Source organism: Squalius cephalus, assembly GCF_949319135.1.
Source record: "Squalius cephalus genome assembly, chromosome: 10".
Lineage (NCBI taxonomy): Eukaryota > Metazoa > Chordata > Actinopteri > Cypriniformes > Leuciscidae > Squalius > Squalius cephalus.
Window position 1 is genome coordinate 3,083,079 of NC_137131.1, and position 14,155 is coordinate 3,097,233.

General features: G+C 37.8%; 1 protein-coding gene across 4 annotated transcripts; it reads right to left on the reverse strand.

Moving 5' to 3' along the window:
- Window positions 1-4,006: 4,006 nt before the first annotated feature.
- Window positions 4,007-13,943, reverse strand: ncoa5 (nuclear receptor coactivator 5). 4 transcript variants are annotated; one of them, XM_079883774.1, is made up of 11 exons: window positions 13,788-13,913; window positions 11,515-11,775; window positions 11,199-11,306; window positions 10,391-10,448; window positions 9,004-9,228; window positions 8,787-8,899; window positions 7,978-8,107; window positions 7,685-7,884; window positions 6,009-6,213; window positions 5,070-5,155; window positions 4,007-4,704 (listed from the first exon to the last, which is right to left on the reverse strand). In XM_079883774.1, the coding sequence occupies exons 2-11, from the start codon at window positions 11,675-11,677 to the stop codon at window positions 4,106-4,108; spliced, it is 1,887 nt and encodes a 628-aa protein (XP_079739900.1). In that variant the 5' UTR covers window positions 11,678-11,775; window positions 13,788-13,913; the 3' UTR covers window positions 4,007-4,105. The 4 variants fall into 4 exon arrangements, with proteins under 4 accessions (XP_079739900.1, XP_079739901.1, XP_079739903.1 ...); XM_079883775.1 differs by having other exon boundaries at window positions 13,710-13,913; XM_079883777.1 differs by lacking the exon at window positions 11,515-11,775 and having other exon boundaries at window positions 13,788-13,943.
- Window positions 13,944-14,155: the final 212 nt, after the last annotated feature.

A 14,155-nucleotide genomic window follows, 5' to 3' on the forward strand; every position in this document is an offset into this window, starting at 1 on the left:
TAGATGTAAAAAAAGAAAAGAAAAATGAAGATATATTTCTAATACGAATCACTGAGTTGATGTGGTGACATTTCCCTCCCACTTTTCACCCCTTCACTGTTTCAAACCTACGAGCACTGTATCGATGTGATCACCGTATAAATATCGATTAAAGACTCTAAAGAAGCGCTTCCACTGCTGGGCTTGGCTCTATTCAAACTGACATTGGACACACCACATTCACAGTCTATCTTTTTTCCTTTATTCACCATCTCACGATAAATGCCTGGCTTGTGTGTAGCAAAAATGAAATCAAGTGTTCTGTATTCCTTTGCCAAGGAATATCGAGGCGTTCGACACATCTCGGAAACAAAAAAGGGCTCTGAATAACAGTTCTGAAGTTTGACCCGTGCCACTGGATGTTCTCCCAAAAAAACTAAAACAATATGTGAATCTCGCTTTATTGTTTTAATCCTACGTTGTTGAAAATAAAGGTTGTTCGATGGTTCTTTAGTTTCAGCAAAGATCTTCGAAGATCTATCGCAGGTTCTTCGGATCATTGGTTTGGTTTCTGGGTTCTTTTTCTTAAGAACAACAAGAGCTCAAAGGGATCGTTCACCCAAAAATGAAAAATTTTTCATCATTTACTCCCCCTCCAAACCTGTATGAGTTTCTTCTGTTGAACACAAAAGAAGATATTTTGAAGAATGTTGATGATCAAACTGTTGATGGTCCCCATTGACTTCCATGGTATTTTTTTCCTACTCTGAAAGTCATTGGGGTCCATCAACTGTTTGATTACCAACATTCTTCCAAATATCTTCTTTTGTGTTCAACAGAAGAAACTCATACAGGTTTGGAGGGCGAGTAAACAATGACAAATTTTTCATTTTTGGGTGAACAATCCCTTTAAAATGGCACCAGACTGTAAAACCCTTTTGGTTCGTATCGAAACCTTTATTTTCAAGAGTTTAGTCCCATGGCGTTTACCTCTCTGAGGTTTTGCTTGACATTCCAGTAACTTTGGTGAAAACGAAACAGCTCTTCATGCATGTGAACGATCCGTCCACGAGCTCTGATAGGGTCCAAATGTTGAAATCTGAATCTAAACCATCTGAAGCAGTTGAAATAGAGCCAGGACCCGGGTCCGTTGTCCTGTTCAACGCATGCACATTATCCTGAACAAGCTAATATAAATATATATAAATATTTAAATGTTTTGTGATATACAGTATTATGTTCACGCCGGTTTATTTCAGTTGTTTTGATTGTAAATGTGTTTTATTTTTACCAGATGTTTGGTGTTCTTGTTGTGCACACTGATTTCTTTGGATCCACTAGTGTGAATGAATATTGATTGGTTAATGGGGTCTATTTTTATGATAGGTATTTTAGCCAAGACAAAGACCATTTTGCTTTTACTGCAGTTGTTTATTTAAAGAACTGATTACCAAAGTTATTTATGTTATCCTGGATATGTGCAAACTGTCATTCTAAATGAATTAAAAAGAAACTCGAGGGTCTGTTATGTTAAGCTGTGAAATCATTATTATTTGCTCCAGTTTCTACTCATGCCTTAAACGCACAAATTGGCAGCTATGTGTTAACGAATCTTCTAAAAGTGCAATGCTTATGGTTGATTTATTTATTTTTTTAAATCATGATTATCTCAAGATTTGTACTTAAATTAAACTTCAATGACTATTTGCTACAATATTAAAAAAAATATATATAGTGACTCCCCTACTAATTTGATTGGACCATTTCTTATATATTTATAATATTTATGTATATTTATGCCTTTCTGCTTTATTACAGCATGGCTGCAAGTTCGATATTGCTGAAGCAAACAATCTGAGACTGCTATAAGTGAAATGAATAAACACAATCATGCGTTGTCTCGGCTTTGCTTCTTTGAACGGCTGATTTGCAGAACATGCGAGAGTCATCGACTCGCTCGCTTTGGGCTGTTCAGTGATTTTGCAAATGATATTGCAATTCATTCTAGATCAGAACATTAGTTTTACATGGAAAATGGCTGAATCCCTCAGACTTGTTTTTGATTCATTTGAAATGAAAACATTTTGTATGAACATTTGAAAGGGAATGTAGTGGAGAAGAAATGATTTTCAGATCTTTCACAAGTAGAATTTTTTTGTCTGTTTCGGGGTTTTACGGTCATATTGCCATGTAGTGTGTTCCTGTGTGTTTTTCAGTGGTGTGTGTGAGTGAGTGTGTGTGTGTACAGTGACGTACACACAGCAGATCTGGGACCACAGGCAAGGGTGGACGAGGGTCCTGTAAATATAGTGTTGAGGTGTTTATTTTCTGTGTCAGTGTAAGTTGGATATTTTAAAAAGATAAATAATGAGTATTCTCTATTGTGTTTCATGGTACATAAAGAAAATAATGTAGTTTTATCTTACATTTCAAATGCTTTATCTCTATGGCTTCTGCAAAACTCCCATTCCATTTTATAGATTTGTCAGCACAAAATGCAATAAACGAATACCATTTTATTACGGATTTTTTGATGGAGTCTTTATTCCCAGCAGGCTGTTGTTCTCAATTCTGGATCTGAGGTTCCTAACACTCCTCGGTTTGGATGTCATTTATGTTACACACCTGATTCATATCATGAGGTCATTAGTATACAGACTCCCAGATCTGAACTGGCTGTGATTTAAAGACATTTTCCTGAGAGAAGTGCTGAAAATATATCGAAACAAACCGATTAATATCATCTTCAATCCAGTTTCATGTTCTGATTCATTTCTCAGTCAATACTTTTTAAGTATTTGTTCCAGTTTTCCGGCGCAAAATCAATCGATTTCACCAAAGCAGGGTTTGTTGAGCAGAGACGGTAAGTGTTGAGATCTTCCTTAATGAACTAAATACTGTTAATACTTATTTAGTCATATTCCAGTAATAGTGTTTTATTGAATTAAAGTAGCAAACTTTTGTTTACCGTTAAACAACAATGAATTTGGCATTTAATTTAACCAGGCATCATTTCCAGCAACAAATAATTTTTCCACACTGAAAGTGAAAATGGTGACAGCGAATCTGATCTTATTTGATGTTTAATGAAATAATAGCTGTGTTTCCTAACATGATGCTGCAGAAATAGACAAAGAACTGGGAAAATATGTTGGTTAGGACAATATCTGTGTTCAAAATAGTTTGAATTCATCTGAACTGGATCGAAAAAGTTCATCAAAGTTGTCCAAAGACAAGAACAGGTATCGTTTAATTTTGATCCACTTCAAATGTTGACTACTGTAGAATACTATCTTAATTTTTAATGAATTGGTCAGATTACATTGCTTTGTATATTTTAAAACCGAAGTGACTGTGTGCATTATTCCACGACAAATATTTTAAACGTAGTATGATATATGAACTCGTTATATGCGTGTTGTCAACTTTGATTTAATGGGGCTTTTTTTCACTCAATTGTGTTGAAATGAATGCGAGTCGCAGGAATGAACAGTTCTTAATAGAACCAATTTTTTCTTAGCGTGGAGAACATTTTAATTTCCACTACAAAGATTTCATGAATGTTAAATGTTCTTCAAGAACTACTGATACGAATAAAGAATCTATTTAAGTGTAGGAGCATATGACAAATAATTTAGCAATCAGTTTAAAATAACAACAAAAATCACACACTGCAATTTTCTATGAATTCTGACTGCCAAAATCTACACACCATCTGATTTTCAGCAATTAACGTTGGTGCATCCAGACTGCAAATTGGGGCAAAGGTTGTGTCTTTCAGACTTTAGTTTAGAAACAATAAAAAGCTGTGGAACATATTGAAGAGAGTCAAGAACTTTTGTATCTAAAAATGAATTTATTAATTCAGAAGTTGGCTGGTATATACAATGCACAAATTCCATATAAAACAACAGAAATGTTTTTTCCCCCCATCTAATGATGCATTACACAATCATGCTCTGTAAAGGTTTCATCTAACACATTAGAGTAAAAAGAAAACTAAAACCGTAAAACTTCACACAATGCGTTTGTGTTTTTATCACAAATGACACAGGAACCAAAAAAAAATAATTTACGATGATTCAGAGCAACGCCGACTTCTCGATTCTTATCAAATTGAACAATTTCAGTAATGGCGGGAATAATGTGACATGGGCGATGGCTCCATGCTCTGGCCCATTCCCTGCGACGGCCGCTGCCCTTGCCCCCCAGATCCCATATTCACCAAGTGGTTAATGGGGCCGCTCTGGATGAGCGTATCCAAGGCCTTCTGCACGCTGGGGTTGTCGAAGTTGATCCCAGTGCCTGCGGTGACAGCCGGTCTCGGAGGGCCCGTCGGCCCCGGCATACGAGCACCAGGGGGCCTTAGAGTCGCCCGAGGGTTCATCATGCTCTGAGGCTGGACAGCAGCTATTTTAGGTATGCCCGCGACACCGTGAGAAGACTGGAGGCCGATGCTCTGAGGGCCGAGGCTGGAGCCGTAACCCTGTGTTTGGGGAGCCTGAACCGGGCTGGACACTGAAGATGCGCCGCTGCCGCTGTTGAAGATGCTGAGGATTTTAGCCTGGAGCTCTTGCTGTTGGCTGGCGGCGGTGGGGGCCGGGGCCGATGTAGGGGTCAGATGGGTGGAATGGAGGGTCAGGCTGGAGTACGTGGATTGAGCTGTCGCCGATAAAGCCTGTGTCGTCTGAGAGGGTTCGAGGGACGCAGGAGCAAGTTGTGAACCTTGAGAGACCAAAAACAGTGAATGATAAGGCTTGATTGGTAAAGTGTAGAGCCTGACTGATATGGATTTTTGGGGGCAGATGCCGATATTAGGGAGTTAAAAAGCCTGATAGATATATCGGCCGATAATATTAATGTGTATATTATAATACAGTAGCAATATTATTTGTGTATATTTTAGTACAGTGCCAGTCAAAAGTGGCCAACAACAGTGAAAGGTAAGGCTTGATTGGTAAAGTGTAAAGGTGCGTTCACGTCATGTAGTTAGCGTAAATAAAGCTCCGTAGTTCAGAATCGTTACGATAATTACGACATGGCGTGAACGCAGAAAAATACAACATTGAGTTGAGAACTAATGAAGTTACCTGCATCAGTACCGCTTCTGACAAGACGATCACGTTTGTCTCTCAGGTAGTCAATTAGCCTTGCCATCTCATCTGGAGTCATAAACCTGAGAGATGAAAATTTAATACAATTTAATAAAATTTCAAGATTCTCCATGCAAATTTCGATAAATGAAAATTAGATAATATACATATTTTAATGAACTTAAATGAAAGCAAATGGCATGTGACCTTTAAGCAAACTTTTTTTTTCTTCTAGTTATTATTCAGGTAAACAAAGAAACAAATTTCAATAGAACAAATTACTACTCCTCAAACTACTCCTGTAAATTCTAACAAGAGAAGTAGTAACCCGGAAGTCTAATTCACCGCTGGGTCCTTTGAGGTTTTCCTATGGTGTTTTATAATGAGGTTTTTCAATTTGTGTGTAAAATAAAGCCTGTGGTGAAACATAACTTGACGATACTTTGATGTTTTATTTAACAACGTAATACCCAGAGAAAACACAAATTTTGTTCATTTTTGAAAACACACATTTTTAATAAGTAACTAGATAAGGCAGTTCGGGGTGAATGTGTGCAGTTAACGTTGTAGAACAAAATGCCAAAGTATCATGTTATGATTACCATAGGCTTTATTTTCCTCAAATAGAAAAATCCTATTATGAAACCAAATTTGTATAAAGCGGATTAGTCTTCCAGATTCTGAGGTCATGCCTGCACCACTATTTACACCACCATTCCAAGTTTGCAGCAAATCAGCATATTAAAAAAGATTTCTGAAGGATCATGTGACACTGAAGACTAATGATGCTGACAATTCAGGAATAAATTGAATTTTAAATTGTAATATTTCAAAATATGTCAAATAAATGCAGCCTAGCTGAGAAGAGACTTCTTTCAAAAACATTACAAATCTTACAGACCACAAACTTTTGAACGCTAGTGTTTGTTGACGTACCTGCCCTCCGACAGCAGTGTGATGGGGGTCAGAAGGGAGACGGGATGGCCCTCTCTCTCGTGTTCTCTCATCAGCACATCATCGGCCATCTTGGCCGCCTTCCTCGCAATCTCGTCCCTTTCTTTAGTGCGATGTTCAACTTTAAAGGATTCAAAGTTGTGGGCCACCAGCACCATGGCATCCTGCATGGGCATGTTCCTGTGCTCTGCAGGAGAAAGGGATCTTGTGGTAAAACGTTCATTATAGCTTAAATGGATTGTAGTCAGAGTGGAGTGCAGTACGAACATACACTATTGTATATTAAAGGGATATTTCACCGCTGGAAGGATGAATGTGTATTTAAATTGGGTCATTTATGTAGTAGAATTTAGGGGTGTGACGGTTAGTATATAACCGTGAGACCGATGGTTATAGTTGAACACCGTCATTAGATCTCTATAACCGCCAAAACCGTGTTTTTTACAAACATTTTTTATCATAGAGAATGTTTAAATACTAATTAAAAACAAATGTTAACAGTCTGTGTTATTAATGGTCTACGTCGTTTCCAACTGTATTTGATTCTTTGCCAAGTACCCCTTGACCGACCGCCAATCATTTGAGACAGAAATAAAAAGTTATGATATAGGCTAGTGATGTGCCATCATTATGAGATTTATTAAACAAATGAAAAACATTTGCAATAATAAACATTAGCAATGAACATTTTCAATCGGGAGACATGGTTTTTACCACTTCATTAAGTTTTGCTTTTTAGAAAGCCTTTCTTTAAAGCGAATTTCGTTTTGTACAAATTGTATCTTAATTTTAATAAATGTTTCATCAACCAATTGCATGTATTTAATAAATAAAAAGCAAATATAGGAGTATACAATATAATAACCGTGACATTGAGGCTCCGATGCACCGCGTTCATTTGCATTGCATTGTGAACTAGAGCGCATCTCATCGTAAATGAATGAAACTCAGCGTAGGCCTATGCCTCATAAATTAGCATTAAATCTTTGCTGCATCCTTTCTAGAACAGACCAGGGCTTTCTTGCGGCTCGCATCAGCAGAGCATTGCATCGTCCATAGACCGCAAAACAATCAGCGGATGGCGGGCGGGTGCGGCTTGGAAATCTGGTAAAAAAACGTTGGTGCAGATGATGAGTTTTGTGATGCGGTTGCGGATGAACTAATACCCCATCCGCGTATCTCTATTGATAACAACATTGAACACTAGCCTACACAAATATTAATTTTATTCAAAATAAGTTGTCCTATAACAGACGAACGTCGCAGTGACTACTAGTGACTCGAAGATCCCCCAAGATTTTTTCGTGAGATCCCCCTATGGGCGGGTCGAACACATGCGGAACGAGCTCCTCCTACTGGCTGTAGTCTCTCGCCTCTGATGAGGCTAAATTATGATTTTTTTTTTTTTTTTCAGACACACAATACAGAAATCTGTCGTCTCAGGGGGACATGAGGGAGGGAAGCACGGTCATTCCATAATACTACCGGGTTTCTACTGATACAAAGCGTAATGCTAATCGGTGAAGTATCCCTTTAAGAGTGTTTTGCTAGTGGTTTTCGTTCAAGAATATAGGTGTCCCATTGGATTTTTCAGCTTAACGCTGATATGCAAGTAAATTGGCATTAAATATCAAATTCTTTGTGGAAGGAATACATACCTTGCGGGGTCCCAAAGAGGATGTTGACAGTACAGGAACGATGTACTTGGTGCTGCTGGGTGATGATAATGGCAAAGGGTGTACGAGCCCGACTTACATCCTCCAGGGCTTGGGTCAAGGATACTTCAGTATTCAGGAAGATGAGATCCACAACCATACCCAGATCCCGAACCTTCCTGCCCACCGTCTCAGCATATTCCCTGCACACAAGCACAGAGCAGAAAATGGCACTGTGTCTCTAGGAAATCATTTCTTTTTAAAGATGCTTTGAGAAATGTAGCCGCAGGACTCACTTTTGCAGCTTGTTGACGACTATGACGGAACAATCCACTGGTCTCTCAGCATCATAGCGCCTCTGCAGCTCTTCATAATATTGACGGTAAAGTTCATTCCTACGGCGCTCTTCGGGACGCACTCGTTCATCTGTAAATTCAGAACTAAACACTTAGCAAAACCCTTCTGTGAGCAAAACTGTGCACATTTCAATTAAACTTTGTTCCACCATAAACTAAGCCAACTGAATTCCCAATGCTGCTAAAGATGACTGTTAAGAGCATTATCACTACCACAAATAAAACACTACTGAGGAAAACTCAATAAAACCCAAGAATGTGCCTGTATTGAATATTTTGGTTACACTTTATTTTACAGTGTGATTGTTACAGTGTAATTATATATTTAAGTACTGAGTAATATTAAGCAACTACATGTACTTGCTATAGGGTTAGGGTTTGGTTGAGGGTTAGGTGCATGCAATTATGCGTATTTTACTATTATTACTATGGTAAGTACATGTAACAAGGAAACTGTAAAATAAAGTGTTACTAATATTTTATATATTTACATATTTAAAGTATGTTAAAGATTTATTCCATTGTGATATTTTCATAATACATTTCACAAAATTCTCATTACCTTAAACGCAAAAACAATGGCAGTATTTGTTGTACTGCCTTTCATTGATATTTATTTAAATGGATACATGTTGAATTTTCTTAAATTATCACAATACAAAAAAAACCTTGATCTTCAAAACAGGATGAATTTTCTTCAAGCAAAATATTAGCTTTATTTTCAGAACAGTTGTAAATGTCAAACCAACCCTCTGACTCTCTCCTGCCATTCCAGGGTTCTCTGAAGCGCTCTGGGTACGCCTCCTCTTTCTTCCGATAAAAGTCGTAATCTCCACGGTAATACCGGTCGTAACCTTCCTCTCTGTGGAAACACAGTAATATTGTTTAGATGAGGGGATGTCACCTAGAAGCAAAAGTGATTTAAATGCAAAAAAACAAAATAAACCAAATGCATTGTGTGTGCACCTGTAGGAAGGATCTTTCTCCCTGGTCTCTGACGCCCTGTATCTGTCTTCGGCCGGGGGGGCTCGAGCTTCATGATCACGAGGTGGACCGGGACGTGGCTCACGACTATCCCCCCTCATCTCTCGACTCTCTCGACTCTCACGGTGGTCTCGAGAATCTCGCCCATGCACCGGGGACCGAGAACGAGGACGGGGCTCTCGACTGTCCCCGTAAGCGCTGGATGGCCTGAACAGACAAAACACACCTAGTCAACACATACCAACTAAACACTTTAGCCCCAAAACAGCTCTATCAGACAACTAATTTTATCATAAAGTATTTAAAAACTGTTACAAAATGTTAGTCAAATGGTAAGCACAAAGAAGACTTAAAAAAAAAAAAGAGAAACTGTAAAACAAATCATTTCTACAAGAAAATCTCATTCATTTATACACTTTCAGAGTTTTGCGACAGCCAGACACTGTTGCGGGAGAGCATAGAAATGAGAGGGTGGTGCCATTTATTAGTCCTATCTTTCGCAAAATTCACTTCATTTCGCTTAAAAAAAAAAAAAATGCTCTGTTGCAAACTCTGAATATAGCTCTCTCCAAAAACGAATGTAATGGCAAATATCTTTTTTAGGGTTACCATTAGTATCCTTTAGTTCCATTGAGTCAAATTTATGTCAAAAAAAAAAAAAGAGCAGCAGGATTCACATAATGATAATGCTTTTCTTCTTTTGTCAAATCAAAAAAAAATTTCTACTTAAATTAAGCCTTGGAACATGGGTTTTTAATTTAAAACTTGTTAAGAATAAACCAACGCGATGAACCGCAACTCTGTTCCACGTCAGTGCAATAAAGTTATTTTCTTTTTAAAATCGAGGAGGTGATGAAGAATTGACTGGAAAGACAAACAACCACCTCCAAATATAAATATCATCCAACAATTGAATGAACGACTGAAATTGCTTAAATTATTAGTTTTAATTGTTTCCGTCCCATCTGAACACCTAAAATAATTAGGATTTTGAGAATGTTTTAAGAAGGAAGCAGAGATTGCCAGGTTGACGATTTTGAAAACTGTGCATTGTAAGAGAACAGAATGAGTAACACACCGTTTAGACACAGACACACCAAGGGAAACGCACTCAAATTACCCTTTCAACTTTATTTCAGTTAATTCTGATACAACTAAAAGTGAGGAAAAGGGGAAAAAAAATAAAAATAGAACAAAACTAAAAATCGAATAGCCACGAGAAATATTGACTGAACCGATTTTGCGCACCCGACAATGATATTGATGTACTCTAGCTCTTTCGATGAATTCCTTTGTGGAGGGAAAAAACGTTTACCAAAATTCTCGATAGATGTCGTCTTCATTAGCAAAAATCCCAACGATACTTTACCTGCGTGGAGGGCTTGACCTGGATTTATTCTGTCGTCTCTCCGCTGCCATATTTACATCTGAAAATAAACCAATCCAAACGTTCAACATGACAAAAGACGGAAATATTTCAGAGCCAAACGAGTTTTTTTGTTGGTTTTTTTACTGAGAGGATGAACATTTAACATTGCTGCGTTTAAATTATAAGCATTTCCAAAGTTTCAATAGTAGCTGAAAGTAAATACTACAATGTGGGGAAAAAAAGCAGTTAAGGATCTAGAGAACCTGTGCGCCCATGTGTACGTCAGTATTCCCCAGCCGTAAACACTTATTAAATACCTCTCGACTAAACCACCAACAATAACTGGAACTTTGCACAAATAGTGTAATGGGCCAGTGAACTAAAAATGGATAAAAAACCATTGTCATCAAAATTACAATACCGATGTACGATTTTAACAAGATTATAATTACAGACAAAAAGAACCAGTGAAATGGGAAAACATTGGGACTTTAATTTCAAAAAGTCGATATGTAACCTATTTGTGAAAAGTGCCAATTGAATTTATAGCTTTTATTTATACCGTCACATAAACAAAAACTCAGAGTAGAGGGGAAAAACTAAGCCCTAATATGCAATTAACATAAGGATCATATTTGAAGTTAAAGTTTGGCTTTATTAGATTCACCACATTGCAGTTATTACAGTAATATTAGAATCATACAATTAACTGGTCCTAAGTTTTATTGATCTGAAGTTAAAATTTAAAAACTTAGATGTAAAAACTGCTCAAATTACTTCAATGTTTAAATACCAAATCAGACCTTACCTAGTTTATAACCTCTATAAATTCGACCGTTATGTCCGGCTTTAGCAGCCTCGGCATCCTCCACTCGCTCAAACTGCACAAATCCGTACCCACGAAACAGGGACAAAGCTGAAAAAGGGAACAATCATTTCGTTTTACGCAAAAAAAGGCGTTTGTTGGTGGATTTTTGGCCTAAGCTTCCCTTGCTTTCTGAAAATCGCAACTAAAGTCTAAAGAACGGTGGATAAAACAAATTAAAACTGCAGCGAACACTATAAAATAGGCTGCTATTTTTCCGAAACGTCTAAATAAGTCGTTGAATTTATACGCTACTAACCCTGTATTTTCCCATATGGCCTGAACAGATCCTCCATGTCCTTCTTCGCCATGTGCGCCGTGGGCAAATTTCCAACAAAAATCCTTCGCTCCAGGTCACGAGGGTCATTGCTGTTGGTGGTGTACGAGGGTGGCGTACCACTCCGACTTCTTCTGTGCGACATGCCTCTACGAGCTTTAGGTTCAATGGCCCGTTTTCAAGGAACGCTTGCAGTTGATTTTAGATACAAGACTATTTGATTAGCTATATTTCCCCCAAGGTCTTGAATTTGATGATGCATCGACATGTAAGAAAAGAGAGATTCCAGAGGTAAAATGTCTGGGCAAAGTAACAAAACACTGCAGAAGTCTTTGAAAGTCAACATTAGATGAAAATTGACCAGATTTACTTTAATGCACATTCAGGCCTGAATGAATAATCATTCAACCAATCTACTTTTTCTAATCCCTACATGTTGACTTTAAAGACAAACTTGAGAGCCTTCACAACAGGTAGAATTTTTTAAGTACAGTGTAAATCGTATGTGGTGTTTTGCTGCCGGATTAAGTGACAAAAACACGGTTATTTACTAAATAAAACGTTGAAAAAATTGTCTTATGAGCCCTTGATCGCAGGAGGCCTAGAGTTGTCCAGCTCGCTTCATCTCCGTAACATTCTCATGCAGACACGCAGCTCAGATTGCGCTCGCCGCTTTTTAAATGAAATATTTCTCAAGTATTTGATGAAAAATTGTGGGTGAAGACGAAAGGAAAACCTGTTGGATGAACTGACCACAAACATGTTTCCAAGGAACACACGACGGAAAATATGGGACCTTGGCGTTGAAGGTAACCAACAAATCTTGAATGGTGCCAACCAAATAGACAAACGTTCATGGGGATAAACATAAAATGCTCCCCAAAAATCACTTGCAGGTTGTTCAAAGTTTTTAAAAAAATGGCTTATGTCGGTATCCACAACATAGAAGGCGATGTTTGAAGAATATGATGAAAGAAATCATCCGAAAGGAATCGTCAAGCAGTTTCTTGGCCCACTCGTTATTGTGCATGTTGGAAGTTAAGAGCTCACGGATGCTGTAGTCTTTGTGGTCCGCTTCAGAGTTCTCATCTGTGACATTTTGGCAAGTTGCAAAACAATCATGATACTCTTTTCCAAAGCTGTGCAACACCTTACCAGACAAATGTTGGCCGTTCCACCTTAAACATTTTAGTTTTTTTTCCCTCAAGAATATCAAAGTCTGAAAAATACAACAATGGAGAGTGAAAAACAGTGTAATTCAGATTGATATATTGTCAATCACAAGATATTATACAATGTATTGTACTATTAAAACGAGATTGGGACAGAAAGGAAATCTCTGACAGCATTTCTCAATATGACATCAGGATTAGTTCAATTGTTTTTTATAAACAATTTAACTAATTATATGTAAATATTCTATATCAGAATATTTGCCTAATATTTTACTGTTCTCTAGTGTTTTCGGGCTTAATATTAAAAAGTTAAACTTATTATGATTCAGGACTTTGACACCCTATTACAATCTTTAATACGTTAATATTAAAACTTAATTTTGTAAAAGTGTACAGCCAGAAACAAACCAGTTCCTGCTGGTCTCACGTTGTTCAAAGAGTCAAAACTATAAACTGCAACGGTAAAATTTCTTGTAATTCAATATTTTAATTGTTACACTGCCTATCAGCCTCCATTGTCTTATTTACAGGACTTCTTACTACTCAAAAAAGCAGAGCCACAGAAAACGGACAAATGAAAACGGACCGCGCGAAGCCCCGTCAGCGCCACAACAGCCGTTCCGCCATTTTGTGACCGTGCAGCGGCGTCGGTCAAAATCAAACCGCGTAAAAGAATGCGCAAATATTACTGCAAACGATATAAACCGCGTATTCACAAGAAAAAGATGCAGATTGTGCATATTCTGCACACATAAAAGCTGCAGGGAAGACCGCGCACACTTTGCCTGGTGTGGTTCTCGAAAGGACGCCATGTTGCTCCATAACTCCACACAGTTGATGCTCCGCTGCTCTAAAATTCGTTCGTGTGAGTTTTCACTCGTCGCGTTGTTGAACCGATTCGGACATTGCATTCTTAGAACCAAAACTAGCTTCACGGCATTTAACAATCAAAAAATAATAATAGATGCTTCGACTAATAGGTCAGCTAGCAAACTAGCTTACATTTTATAACAATGGATGCAGTGGGGAGCTCCAGAATTTCACATTCCTGAGAAGAGTTTTGTCGGATCAAATCCTTACCGTTACCATGTGAACCTGGAATATATCCGGCGAATTTCCTGCGTCGCCCTGTTTGAGCAAATAATCACAATGAATGTTCTGCTGCAAAATTGCCGCAACCTTGCGGGGATGATCCTGTTCGGAACTGCGTGCGAATCGCTTAGAGAGACGGTGTGGATGGCGCTGTTTTCAAAATAAAAGTACCTGCGCTAAAGTTCCTTTGTGAGGAATAATTGAGCTACAAACAATTATCCTTAGAAAAAAACATCTTTAATTTCCGTTTGAACAGACTTACAATTGCACAAAAAAAAAAAAAAAAAAAGGAAGTACATGATATATTCCATACATTAGACCACTAAAATACATTTATTATGAATTTATCATTTACT

Bases quoted from the DNA above. Each gene is read 5' to 3' on its own strand.
- ncoa5 (XM_079883774.1), bottom strand. From the start codon at position 11,677: ATGTCGCACAGAAGAAGTCGGAGTGGTACGCCACCCTCGTACACCACC. The intron at 10,449-11,198 runs GTAAGGTCTGAT...GTTTATTTTCAG, and splicing joins TTATAGAGGTTATAAACTAG to ATGTAAATATGGCAGCGGAG. The intron at 8,900-9,003 runs GTGCACACACAA...GTGTTTCCACAG, and splicing joins GAGAAAGATCCTTCCTACAG to AGAGGAAGGTTACGACCGGT.